Here is a 12,847-nt window from a genome sequence, read left to right as displayed (position 1 = left end):
ATTCTTGGATTTAGTTGCATCATAAAACATATAAAATTCTTACTAAATTATATCCCAATTTCCTCACTATCTGGAAGGGAACTCTAATAGCTATGATTTAAAAAATATTTTATACTCTATTCAAAGTTTTGGCATTATATTTTTAAAATATGTAATTTTTTTTTGGGTACAAACATTGGGATTCTTCTCAGATATTAGAAGAATTAGAATTAGAACTAATTGTCTTATAGCTAATCTCAGGCACCTTCAGTGAATATAAAAGCATTATCAAGTATCAGCTAGATGTAAGACATTACTGAGAAGAATATATAGTCCCTGATTTCAAGAAATTTGCAATTTCTGCAGAGGATTTAGAAACAAGCATGTGAAAAATGAAGTGCAGAGGGGAGGGTACAGCTCAAGTGAGGAGTGCATGGTTAGCATGCATGAGGTCCTGGGTTCACTCTCCAGTACCTCCTCCAAGAATAAGTAAACAAACCCAATTACCTCCCCGCTCCAAAAACACAAAAAACAAAACAAAAAAACAGCAATTCTAAAAGACATATATAAATACTCTAGCCTCAGTGAAAGGTGGTAATTTCAGTATTAATGGATTTCAACCCCCATTGTACTTATACTTAACACTGATAAGCAGAGAAAAAAACACATAGCTGTTTTTTTCCCCTTAACCCAAATTACTAGACCTATCTAATATGTCCAAAGATTCGTCTTAGTTATGTGTACTTTAATTTTTAAATGTTTCTGAGCCAGTAGTTTCTATAAGAATGATTTTCCTTAAAGTCTTGCTCATTTGAAGCATTATAAGTTAATTTTTAATTCTTCTGTTAATTTGGGGACTAACACATTTAAGTATTTATTTATCTCTAAAAAAACCAATCAGAACAGATGGAACACTACTCAGCCATAAAAAAAGAATGAAATAATGCCATTTGCAGCAACCTGAATGGACCTAGAGATGATCATACTAAGAGAAGTAAGTCAAAGACAAATATATGATATCACTTACATGTGGAATCTAAAAAAAAATGACACAAATGAGCTTATTTACAAAACAGAAACAGACTCACAGACATAGAAAACAAACTTAAGGTTACTAAAGGGGAAGGAGGGGAGGGATAAATTAGGAGTATGTGATTAACAGATACACACTACTATATGAAATAGATCAAAAAGGATAGCACAGGGAACTATATTCAGTATCTTGTAATAACCTATAATGGAAAAGAATCTGAAAAAATACATATCTGAATTACTTTACTGTATATCTGAAATCAATACAATATTTTAAGTCAATCATAATTAAATAAAAAAAAGTCTTAAATGTTCTTTTTTTTTAAACAGCTAACCTTCAAGGTCTTTTTTGCAGTTCATAATTAAGGACAGGATTTTACATTTTTAAGTGTTTTTAATCTCCAACTTTGTCTAAAGATTTTTTTTAAAAGGCTCCAGAATTTTAGTACTTATACACCTGCATCCTACCTATCCAGAGTTCCTTTTATTATTGGAACTACTTAAGGAAGGCCTGTAATTCTCAGACTTAAGACAAGATTTAGTTTGCTTGAACTGAATCCAAAAACGGAGGGATAAAGAAATCAGGGACATCACAAAATATATAGAAGGTAATATAATTTTACAAGTGTAATATGGAGCGTGGAACACTTAATATTCTGCTTCTACATTTGCTCTTTCAGCACCCCTCCTTTATCTGATTCAGAGCCAAAAGAAAGTGGGGAAATTACAAGGCGGATTTTTTAAGATTAAAATTATTAGGGCTAGAGATGGTCATCACTTAATCTTGAAAGACTCAACTCACCAGAAATAGATAATTCTAAACATAAATGCATTTAATAAAGTAGCCTCAAACTATAAATGGGGTTAGCAACAGAACTATTGGGAGAAATAATCTATCATCACAGTAGAGTCAACATTGTCTCAATTACTAATAGCCAATACATAGTGTCAGGAACCCTTGAAATCGTTACCAAATGCAATACATTTTAAGGGTTTGGGGTGCCAACAGTTTCTAATGAGTGCTCAAAAATGCTTAAGTATGAAAGTCCTAAGAAATAATAATTGGAAATACGTGTATTAACACACCTAGGAAAACTGAATTCTGTCGAAAGCTCATAAAAGACACATGGTGTTTCTTTTTCGAAAGTAATTTCCACATATTTAATATATTAGCACCTCCTAAAGTGGGGGGTGAGGGAGTCGGATCCGTAATGGCCAAGGCAAACAGGAGGGGAATATGAACATGTCACTTACATTCACTCAAAAAACATTTATTGAACATTTATCCATGTGCAACTCTATTGATTACCAGTCATTTCAGATCTTAAGAGTTCAAAGAGCCTCAAGAATAAATTATTTCTTAGAAGTTATTCAGGTATTTAAATATTACTCAGAACTGTTTCGAACAAACCGAGATTACGGTAGCAGAAAACTGGCGCCGAAAACTTTGGGCGCAGGCAGCGAGGACAGCTATGAGGAATCCATGGGGTCCTAGGACAGCCATGGAACTGCTCCTTCCTTCAGGCAGCAGAGTGGTCAGCTATGTCGTGGGGGTGGAGGGGACCTGAGGGATGCCTCTGCGCAGGCGCGTGCCGCCTAACTCTACCCAGGAAGAAGCCAAGTTCTCTTTTCGCTTTCGGAGATGGTGAGTGTGGACGTGTTTTGAGTTGCTGTCCAGATGTCTCGGGAGGAGACGGGGTAGGGTAATATTAAGCAGCTCAGTTACCAGTGGGTTGTTTAACCAGGTATTGGAGAATAGTTGGGTTAAGTCACGCGCCTTGGAAGGTTTTTTTGAGGGCTCCGCGAGAGGGTATTACTCAGCGTTTTCTGCAGACCTCTTGGCGCAGTTGGCTGCTTCTAATTTTATCCAGACTTCCTCCTATCGGGCGGGCTTTAGGATTCAAAGACCCCATTTCTTAAACCCTCAAAAAAGCTGGGCCGGTTTGTAGTTCTTTTTCCCTTCTCTCTCTACTTTGTTTTCGTTCCGTACATATATATATTTGATGGCTCAAAGTCACTGAAATGGTCTCATTGAAGACCTAGTAAATTTTAATGGGCTATGAAGGAAATTCACTACTTAATGTTATGGTAATCATCTTGACCTACTTAAAGTGAATAAAATGTAGTCACAATTACAAAGATCTAGTTAAGAAATGTGGAGAACTAGAGCAGCGTCCTCATCACGTGGGGGCTTGTTGCAAATCCAGGAGCTAAGACAAAAGCTGAAGATGACGCTAAAGGGACTGCTTGTTTGATTAACTTTTTTGAGGGATGCGTAGAAGATGCTTGGAAATTTGAGTTTCTAAGATTAATAAAACTTTATTAAAGAATTTAACTGCAAATTACGGGATTGCTAATTTTCATTATACTTAAGCTTGTTTTCTGCCACATGTAAATCGTAAGTTGTCCTGAATTGGCAAACTTTGATATTCAGTGTTTATTTTACTTAGCTCTTTAAGTGAAAGATAAGCAGCGACAGATACAGGTAATAAATTTTTGGGTCGATGATGAGCTGGCATGTATTCTGAATCTAAAGTTGATTATTACTACTTTAGCTCTAGAATTACTCTGAGACCTGAAAAATACCTGAATCTTTATGAGGGCCTTAGTGCCTAAGTTTCTTTTTGGTCAGAGACTAGGCAATTTTTAAATGGAAGGTTTTTTTAATGGCAAGATGAAATCAAAGTAAAGTTCAGACGTGTGTTTGAATATATGCTCTGGGGCCAAACATTAAACGATAAACATTTATGAAATAACTTTTTTGTTGTGAAAGGGCACACCGCAGAAGGATGTTATTATCAAGTCAGATGCACCTGATACCCTATTATTGGAGAAGCATGCAGATTATATTGCATCCTATGGCTCAAAGAAAGACGATTATGTATGTATGCTTGTGTGTTGGAAAGTCTTGTTTTTTTTTTTTTAAAGACCATTCTGCATAAGCAGGTCCATGTTTCTTAAAAATGGTATATCACTCTTGCACGACAAGGACTGAAGTTGTCCTTGACGTGAATAAAGTGAATGTACCCTTGGATATATATGTTTGAGGCGCCTTCAGAATTAACTATGGCTCTTACCAATACTTAATTAGAGGCTTTGGCAGACAAAGTAGTTTCCTGGACATTGTCCAGGTTTGTAAGGATTTTGAGGTGTGGAATATATTTCTGTGTTTTGTGTTTGTTGTTCGGGTAGTGCTTTCAAGGTCAGTGATGTGTTGGCATGTATTACCTGAATTTACTGTGATGTGTAGTATCACTTGAAGCTCTAGAATTACGCTGAGGCCTTGAAAAAGTTTTACCTTAAGTTTGAAACTTTGAAGAATAGTTGCCCCAATTTTCCTCTCTGGGACAATTGTAGAAGAAATTAATGAACTTAAGTGGAAATAAATGTTTTCACCTGTAGTATCCAAAGAGCTGAATTGTTTACCGTGTTGGAAAACACGTAGTGTTGATGAGTTCTTGAATTAAGTGTTAGATTCCCATAACTTTGTGGCTGTGATGTTGTTAGGGCTGTGTTTATTTTTTTCCTTGGATGACTAAATGGTTAGGGCTTGATTTTTTTTTTCCCCCCTGCCTTTTTATCTAGTGCTCAACTGCCAATTTTTGAAACCCTGAATTTGGATTCACAGCAAATTATTATGTCTTCCCACCCAATTTAAAACTTTTTAAGATATAATGGATTAGTGATGCAAAATTTAATGGCCTTCATACCACTTTTTATGTCTCCTTTATTAACCTTTGTTAAGCTATTTTATTTTTCATACTGTAGCCAATTTGGTTAAGTAGTTATGCTTTAAAATGTTTTGGTTGGCTCTTTTGGAGAGATTAAAGCCTTAGTTATATCACAGATGAGTTTAATATATGCTTAGGTAGTGCACCCCCCATCCCCGCCCTGCCATTTTAGAGCCACAAATTTAAACTTAATACTAATGCTGTTAGGATCAAGTGAAATAGTAAGAATATGGCCGTTTAACTTCGTGTGTTCAGTCTCTTTAACTTGGCATCAATTCAAACCTGCACATTAAAGCAATTCTGTATTTCAGGAGTACTGTATGTCCGAGTATTTGAGAATGAGTGGCATCTATTGGGGTCTGACTGTGATGGATCTCATGGGACAACTACATCGCATGAATAGAGAAGAAATTCTGACATTTATTAAGTCGTGTCAACATGAGTGTGGTGGAATAAGTGCTAGTATTGGACATGATCCTCATCTTTTGTATACTCTTAGTGCTGTCCAGGTAAATACTAATTAAAATTGGGCCATCTTGGTGTAGTGTATTCTCTTACCTGAGGGGAGAAATTGAAGCTGATAAAGGTCAGTATCTATGTTAAAAGGTCGCCTACATCTTTTCAAGTGAAGTCTCTTCTACAAGGTCAATGATGTGATGGCATGTATTAGCTGAATCCAAAGCTGATGAAAATCCTGAAATTACCCTGAGACCTTGGATGGTAAAATGTTTATATTTGAAAATCACTAAGTGGAATTTTAATGTAAGTGAGGATCCACAAAAAAGAGCTTAAGTCTAAGTATGTGAATCTTGGAGGCTGAGTCACAGTTTATACGTAAGAAAACAGTGCTTTGTGATTAAAGGTTTGTGTTTGTTGGTAATACCTGTAGTTCTGTTGCGTAGTATAGGATGGATAGTATGCATGTTTGAGAAAAGTTCACAATATGCATAGACATGGACATGCTTGCTTGACAGCAGGTAGTTGAATATCATTAGAACAACTTAGCAGTGTGAAGAGGTACTTACCATGGTTTGTTTTTGTTACAGATTCTTACTCTGTATGATAGTATTAATGTCATTGATGTAAATAAAGTTGTGGAATATGTTCAAAGTCTACAGAAAGAAGATGGTTCTTTTGCTGGAGATATTTGGGGTAATTTCACTTTAATTCATGACACCCAAAAAATACCAATATTTAAATGTCCTGTTTTGGTGTTTATTATAGTAATAAGCTTTTTTGAAGATTTTAAAGTACAATGAATTTTGGGGGCTTTGCTAATAATTTGTAAGGAGAATTTTTAAGTTTTTCGTCTTTTCAGGTCCCACTAAGCAGCTGGTCTAACTGGAGTTAACGGTCTGCTGGAAGTTCCAGCATGCACTGTGCTAGTTATGTCAGCATACAGGAGTACTGGCACAGAGAGGGCCAGTCTAAAAGATAAGGTAGGTGAAAATTTTCCCCCAATATTTGGTGGCTTTGTAAAGTTTTTAAACTACATGCAAGGGGGAAAATATTTTTTAAAAAAACTTTACAAACTTACTGAATATTTGAGTGGAGGGAGGGAAGGAAGAGTGTTAATGTAGTGATAAACGTAGATATCTCTGCTTTAGGGCTGAATACAGTGCAGGCCGGAGAGACCAGCTGCTTCATGGGATGTGAAAATCTATATGTAATAGGGTAAGTGTATTGTCATTCTTAGAAATTGACTGGCTGGTCCTTTGGTTTTTGTTACTTTCCCTTTTTGGGCACTCTGTAAGCAGCCTAAGATTATTCGCTATATTTTTGACAGCATTTTTCTAGCTCTTAGTTTACTTAGAAGTAAAGTGATGACCCTTAAGATTTGATTTAGCTTTTCTCCTGGTGACCTAAAAGTACATGTTAAGTCTTAGAAATTTAACTGTGGTAGTTGTACAGGTTGTCTTTTAATTGTACTGTATAATATGATCAGAAGCCTCTGATAACAAGTAATGTTTTGGTGTGATCCCTTTATTTTTAGGAGAAATTGATACAAGATTCTCTTTTTGTGCGGTAGCAACTTTGGCCTTGTTGGTAAGTTTGAAATATCGTATTGGAATGATTGAGCATACGTGATCATTCTGGAATTTAATAGGCATGTTTTATTCTGTTTACAGGGGAAGCTGGATGCTATTAATGTGGAAAAGGCAATTGAATTTGTTTTATCGTGTATGAACTTTGATGGTGGATTTGGTTGCAGGCCAGGTTCTGAATCTCATGCTGGGCAGGTAATTTATAAAGTTAATTTTAATTGAAGTTAATGTTAGAAGGAATGTTACTTAAGTGTTGCTTACTGAGGAAGGCAATTTTACAGTTGTTTGCTTTGTATAGTCTCCTGTTGGTGAAACCCTGTGACCCAGGCAAACAGTTTTGTAATTAGCAAAAATGCATTTTGATTTTCCATTAGTTTTTAACTAAGCAAATGTGAAAACTATTGTCCCTACCTATCCCAGACACCTGTTTGGTTGCATACATAATTGTCAAGGTTTGCTTCTAGCCATGAAGAAATTTTGACAATGGTATTTCATTGCAGAGTTGGATCCTAGTAATAGTATGTTGGGATTTATTCAAATAATTATGTGGTGTTTACACATTTACAATTCTTAGTGTTCACTGTCAGCAAGCTTTTAGACATAAAATAGAACTTTGACAATCTAAGTAGTTTTTATCACTGTGTTACTATCGAAAAACTATTATACACATGTACTTTATGTCTGTAATTTTAGATCTATTGTTGCACAGGATTCCTGGCTATAACTAGTCAGTTGCATCAAGTAAATTCTGATTTACTCGGTTGGTGGCTTTGTGAACGACAGCTGCCCTCAGGTGGACTCAATGGAAGGCCAGAGAAGGTATTGTTTCATAAGAAATCATTTTATAACCTGGAGTGAGCACCACTTTGTCTTAGATTTTTTTGATACTGTTAATTGATATCGAGCTCTTTACCTTCCTCCATTGCAATTTTTCAGCCTACCTCCTAAAAGATTCTCTTGGCAAAAGTAAAACAACTGGAGTTGAAATGCTTATTAACTCTGGTGTTCCTTTAAAGGACACTCATGGAAAGATTGCATGGTACCGTTTGATTCTCCTTAATGACAGATCTATGTCTCTTGGTCTTTTTTACCCTGAAATTTTAGACTCTGGAGTTATCTAGAGGAGAATATAAAAACAGCAAATACTCGTGGCTTTAAAATATTTGTATTTATAGTATGAATTCTTAAAGGGTCTTTCTCCCCATCCTTATGAAGGTCTTGTCTTTTTCAGGCATTTTGAAATGAAGCTATTTCTACAAACCTTTTAGTTCTGGACTTATACTAAGGGATCGGTTATGCATTAAAGCTTTATATCTGTGAATCAAAGGTCACTTGCATCATGTACAGATAAATCCATGTCCACTAAAGTACAGAATTAGCCAAATCAAAGAGATTTTTTTTTAATTGCGTACATCTTCACTTAAAATCTTAATTTTATTACTTCAAGGAAAATCCCAACTTTTCTCTCACACTTGCTCTCACAGTTGGGTCTGTAAAGACCAGATGGTAAATTTTAGCTTTGTAGGACATATGGTCTTGTTGCAGCTACACAACTGTCCTGAAGAGCAAATGCTGACATAGACATTAAACAAATGGGCATGGTTATGCTCCATTAAAGTTACTGTACACACATACAAACTTCGTACTGTTTTTCTGTCACAAAACTGTTTAAAAATCAAGTCTAGATTTGACTGAAGGGCTGTAGGCTGCTGAGCCCCTGACCTGAAATAAAATAGGGCATGTTGATGCTTTTATCTGGGTCATTGTATTTTTAATTTTGCTTACTTGATATTTCTGAGTAAGTTAATTGGTAGGGAAATAACCACAAGTGATTTATTAAGATCTAATGAAAAACCTGGGCAACTTTCAAGAATTAGAAGAAAATGGATGGATGTGGGGATTGCTAGGAACCTGCACTTCAGAATCTAGGACAGTTTTTAACATGGCTTTGAATCACCCAGGGATCTTGTGGAAATGAAGAGTCTTACTTAGTCTAAGGTGGGGTCTTCTGTATTTCTTAAGTTACATATTTTGAGGGGTGCTTGTTGAAAATGCTCTACCGAGGGCAATGGAGCAAGATATCACCATAGGTTTCATGAGCCTTACTGCCAGCCTCTTGGATAAGGGCCTGATATGGGCATATTCATTGCAGATAGAAATTAGGTAGATGGATGGTTGTCACTGAGTACTGAAACTGAAACATTTAACCTGGATTTCTGTGGAATGAAGTGTTTGGTCTTTTCCAGTGATCATCTTTAATCCTAAGTAGTTGTATTTCTGGATTTCAGTGTTTCAAACGCTCATTGTTGGTATATTGCGATTTCCCCTCTCCCCCTCCTAGTATTTTGATTAGTAAATAAAATTGTGGCAACATTTATTGGCTTTTTCCTCCTAGTTACCAGATGTATGCTATTCGTGGTGGGTGTTGGCTTCCCTAAAGATAATTGGAAGGCTTCATTGGATTGATAGAGAGAAACTGCGCAGTTTCATCTTAGCATGCCAAGATGAAGAAACAGGAGGATTTGCTGACAGGCCAGGAGATATGGCAAGTATAATTTTATTTGAGAATAATGAAAGATAAAACAAATTACAGAAATTTTGGTTACTTATTGCCAAGAAATGAGAGTGTAGACCAGGTCCTGTGTTTAAAACCCACAATTTGAACGTATCTTTATTTCAGGAAACATTAAGCATACCTTGAAGTAAAGGAAGTAAATACAGTGGGCTCCATTATTAACATTGTTATACCAAGCAGAGTTTTAGAAGTTTTCATTCTGTAATTCTCTACAAATCATTTTTTTTTAATAGGTAGATCCTTTTCATACTTTATTTGGAATTGCTGGATTGTCACTTTTGGGAGAAGAACAGATTAAGCCTGTTAGTCCTGTTTTTTGCATGCCTGAAGAAGTACTTCGGAGAGTGAATGTTCAGCCTGAACTAGTGAGCTAGATTTAAATCCCTCGATGCAAAAGTTGCATAGTATAGTTTGCCATCTTAATGTTTTGGTATTTGAAGTGCTTAGCAAACTTGATGACTACTGTGTTAATATTTTGTAAATGAATTGTGTCAATTAATTTTAATAAATTATTGTAATTATACATATTGTAAAAAAAAACCTTTATTGTATCTTAAGCTTTGTTTTCTTCAGGAATGCTGTTATTCTCAGTACAATATTTTGTTTATGCTTCATTGTATTTGTAAATTTATATCTCTCCTTAACAGCTTAGTTGAACTCTGTTTAGCTGAAGTCTTTGTTCAGTCTGAATTTTCCATGTACTCCCTTCATGTTATATATAAATAAATACAGTTAATGTAAATCGGTCTGTGTTAATGAGAATGTTAACTGATAAAACTTGATGAACCTCATACGAATCAAAAGGTGCAAATAAATGGCTGTTGGAATTTGGGAATATTTCATAGGTTTGTGGTTGCTGAATTGGTCATAATTTAGGTGACAGTTCACCATTTTAGACTAGAACTGCAGTCTGAACTCATCTATTCCCACTTTTTAACATTTTACGTCAATGCCAAAGGATGTTGGCTTATTCTCCCACCCAGTAAGGGAATAGTTGATAGTTGCCATGTTTTCTACCTTTATTTTCAGAAAGACTAAAATAAACACAGCTTACATTCTTGGTGAATATAAAGTATTTTCATGAACATTTTTCTCGATGGAAGTTGAAATTTTCACAAGCATGTTTGCAATACCCCGTGTAAGTCATTTTAAGAATAATTCTACACATGAATGGTGATGAGATTGAAATGTCTAGCTTGTTTTGACAGTTCACTACTTTGAATCAGAGTTTGAGTTGAATTGCCAGTATTTCTGAAAATTTGAAAGTCATTGGATGGAACATAATTTTATTTAAATGGCATCATTGGCAGTTGGAGTTTTGAGGACCATCGTCATTGCATGTGGGTGATTTTTATGGTGTGAAGCCATAGTACTAAAAATTGAGAGGTTGGAAACTTCTAAACTGCGCAAGAGATTCTGGTTCCTACTGTACTGTGGACTATCCCTGTGCTTTCTGGGTGAGTGCAGTCTTGCAGTGATAATAGCCTTGTATCCGGATATTTAAACTGTAAGGGGCTAACGACCTCTCTTTAGCAACGAGGCCAGTGTTAAGATGGTTTGTACCAATGTGAGCATTAAATTTGTTTCCACTGTCACAGGCACTGGATGCACAGTGACGGACAATTTGTAATTGAAAAGAATCTAGTGTATTTGAAGGTGCGTCAGAAATGTTAGCACCAAACCCCTTGTGATAAGGGAAATAGGGTGCATTGTGAGTAATGGGTATACTAAGTTGGCTGATTGTTGATGGGCCCTAAATTCTGAGGCTGATGCAGATTAATCTTATAACCAAACTCTGCGGGAGGTTACTGGGCCTGCGGAGAGTACACTTACCTGTGTAGCCCCTGTGTAGACCGGGAGTTGGGTTTGGGAGGTCAGGCAGCTGAGTGGGTGAGGAAAGCTGGGACTGCGCCTGCGCTCTGCTGTGCGTCAATGCGCATGCGCCTCGGGTTCCCGCTCTTTCCCGCGTTGCTTCGATTCTTCAGCTACACGAAGTGGCGCTCGGAACTCTCGTACTTGTTTCTGAGAGTCTGTGAGGATGCTGCGGCCTGAGATGTCACCACCCTCGCCTTCCGCCTCTGCATTGGCGGAGGCTCGGTCACAGGGTCCCCGCTGCAACTTAGGACTCCAGGAGACGCCCCAGAGCCGCCCTTCAGCCCAGCCGTCTGGGTCCACGCCTCCAGGCACGTCGGGAGCCGCGGGCGACCGGAGCAGCAGCAGCAGTCTCCCTCAGCACCCGCCAGGCGCCCGGCCCGCTCAAGGCAAGGAGTGGCTGGGTGAATCCCGGAGGTTCAGGGAGCCGCGGTTGGTGTTTACCATAGAGAACTTTCAGTAGAGGTGGTCGGAGATGAGCACAGCCGCTTTGGGAATATGCGGGGTTTGCGTGATTAAAGGGCTGCACTCTAATTCGGATTGGTTTTGTTACAAGGCTGCGATGGCAGATGGCTGAGTTCTGAGGCCGGCTCAATAACATCCCTCCTCCCTGTCTGTATATGACTGATGACTGGATTTGTGCATGAGTTTGGTTACAGGAGTGGTGAACGTCTTGGCTCCTGAGCTTAAGTCTCTCACCCTTTCCAGGATGCCATGAAAATAGGCTAAATTTAACATTTCATCTAGTTCAGTTGAATCATATGTTTAGTATGAAAAATGTTCCTCAAGACAAGATGCATGTTTTTATTCGTTCACTCTCCATGGCAAAACCACCATTTTTTCCACGTAGCGTTGCAACTCGGTGGTAAACATGCCAAATCCAGTGGTCACTTTTCAGTGACCTTTCCACTGTATTTTTATTCTTGACCAGGCTTCTTTTGAACACTCTTAAATTGGCCTCCTTAATTCTACTCTCCTGTTTTTCTCCTACCTTCCAGAGAAGTATGCTCAGTTTTGTTAGTTCCCAAATTATTAGTTTTTTTTTTATAAGAAAGACAAGTGCAAAGGCACAGAAGTATGATATAGCATATTATTCTCAGCTCCTAAGATAGCTATTTCATCTGTTTTGGGGCTTGTCTCACTATGTAAGATGGGGACAAAAGAATAACATTCTGTAAATTAAATGTTAATAATAATTATTCAGAGAATAATATTCTCAAGGAACTTATGGCTCATTATGGAAGACTCAAAAATCAATAAATATAATTTTTAAGGATTATATTTGAGGTATTTACAGATCCTGAGGTATGTAATAAGGGGAGCAAAAGTGGCAAAAGAAATTTTGCAAAGGAAGTTCAACTTGAACTAGTATTGAAGGACAAATGAGACAAAGAATGTCAGCTAAAGGAAACGAGGAGAAAAAACCAGAGTGCATTTTTAAGAAAGGAAGATGTGCAAAGACACAGGAAAAGTATGATACAGCATATCATGTTTGCAGACTGCAAATAAGGCTAGAGCAGAAGGGTGATCTGATATACTATTTCTTTTCGATGTAGATTAACTTGGAGTACTTGCAGGAATTCAGTCTGGGAGTCAAATAGGTTTTGTCTGCC

The 12,847-nt window shown here is 37.1% G+C and overlaps 2 protein-coding genes and 3 non-coding genes across 7 annotated transcripts in view; all 5 read left to right on the top strand.

Moving 5' to 3' along the window:
- Positions 1-2,572: 2,572 nt before the first annotated feature.
- RABGGTB (Rab geranylgeranyltransferase subunit beta) lies at positions 2,573-10,199 on the top strand. Of its 3 annotated transcripts, none has more exons than XM_072974195.1 (9): positions 2,573-2,656; positions 3,785-3,892; positions 5,054-5,251; positions 5,789-5,894; positions 6,736-6,788; positions 6,872-6,982; positions 7,481-7,606; positions 9,183-9,336; positions 9,600-10,199. In XM_072974195.1, the coding sequence occupies exons 1-9, from the start codon at positions 2,654-2,656 to the stop codon at positions 9,734-9,736; spliced, it is 996 nt and encodes a 331-aa protein (XP_072830296.1). In that variant the 5' UTR covers positions 2,573-2,653; the 3' UTR covers positions 9,737-10,199. The 3 variants fall into 3 exon arrangements, with proteins under 3 accessions (XP_072830296.1, XP_015105767.2, XP_072830297.1); XM_015250281.3 differs by having other exon boundaries at positions 2,580-2,656; positions 9,183-9,332; positions 9,596-10,199; XM_072974196.1 differs by lacking the exon at positions 2,573-2,656 and adding an exon at positions 2,676-2,709 and having other exon boundaries at positions 9,183-9,332; positions 9,596-10,199.
- On the top strand, positions 3,511-3,589 carry LOC116282829 (small nucleolar RNA SNORD45). The gene has a single exon (XR_004192384.1). It is a non-coding gene; the product is annotated as a small nucleolar RNA SNORD45 (small nucleolar RNA).
- Positions 4,213-4,296, top strand: LOC116282831 (small nucleolar RNA SNORD45). Its single transcript, XR_004192386.2, has one exon. It is a non-coding gene; the product is annotated as a small nucleolar RNA SNORD45 (small nucleolar RNA).
- Positions 5,386-5,457, top strand: LOC116282830 (small nucleolar RNA SNORD45). The gene has a single exon (XR_004192385.1). It is a non-coding gene; the product is annotated as a small nucleolar RNA SNORD45 (small nucleolar RNA).
- A 291-nt stretch (positions 10,200-10,490) lies between the features above and the next one.
- The window catches only part of MSH4 (mutS homolog 4), a 56,869-nt gene continuing 54,512 nt past the window's right edge, over positions 10,491-12,847 (top strand). The window contains exon 1 of the mRNA XM_006217115.4: positions 10,491-11,623. Coding sequence (XP_006217177.2) covers positions 11,401-11,623 — 223 coding nt within the window. The 5' untranslated portion in view covers positions 10,491-11,400. The remainder of the gene's footprint in view (positions 11,624-12,847) is intronic.

Source organism: Vicugna pacos, chromosome 13 (assembly GCF_048564905.1).
Source record: "Vicugna pacos chromosome 13, VicPac4, whole genome shotgun sequence".
Taxonomy (NCBI): Eukaryota; Metazoa; Chordata; class Mammalia; order Artiodactyla; family Camelidae; genus Vicugna; species Vicugna pacos.
This window is presented reverse-complemented; position numbering and strand designations above follow the sequence as displayed.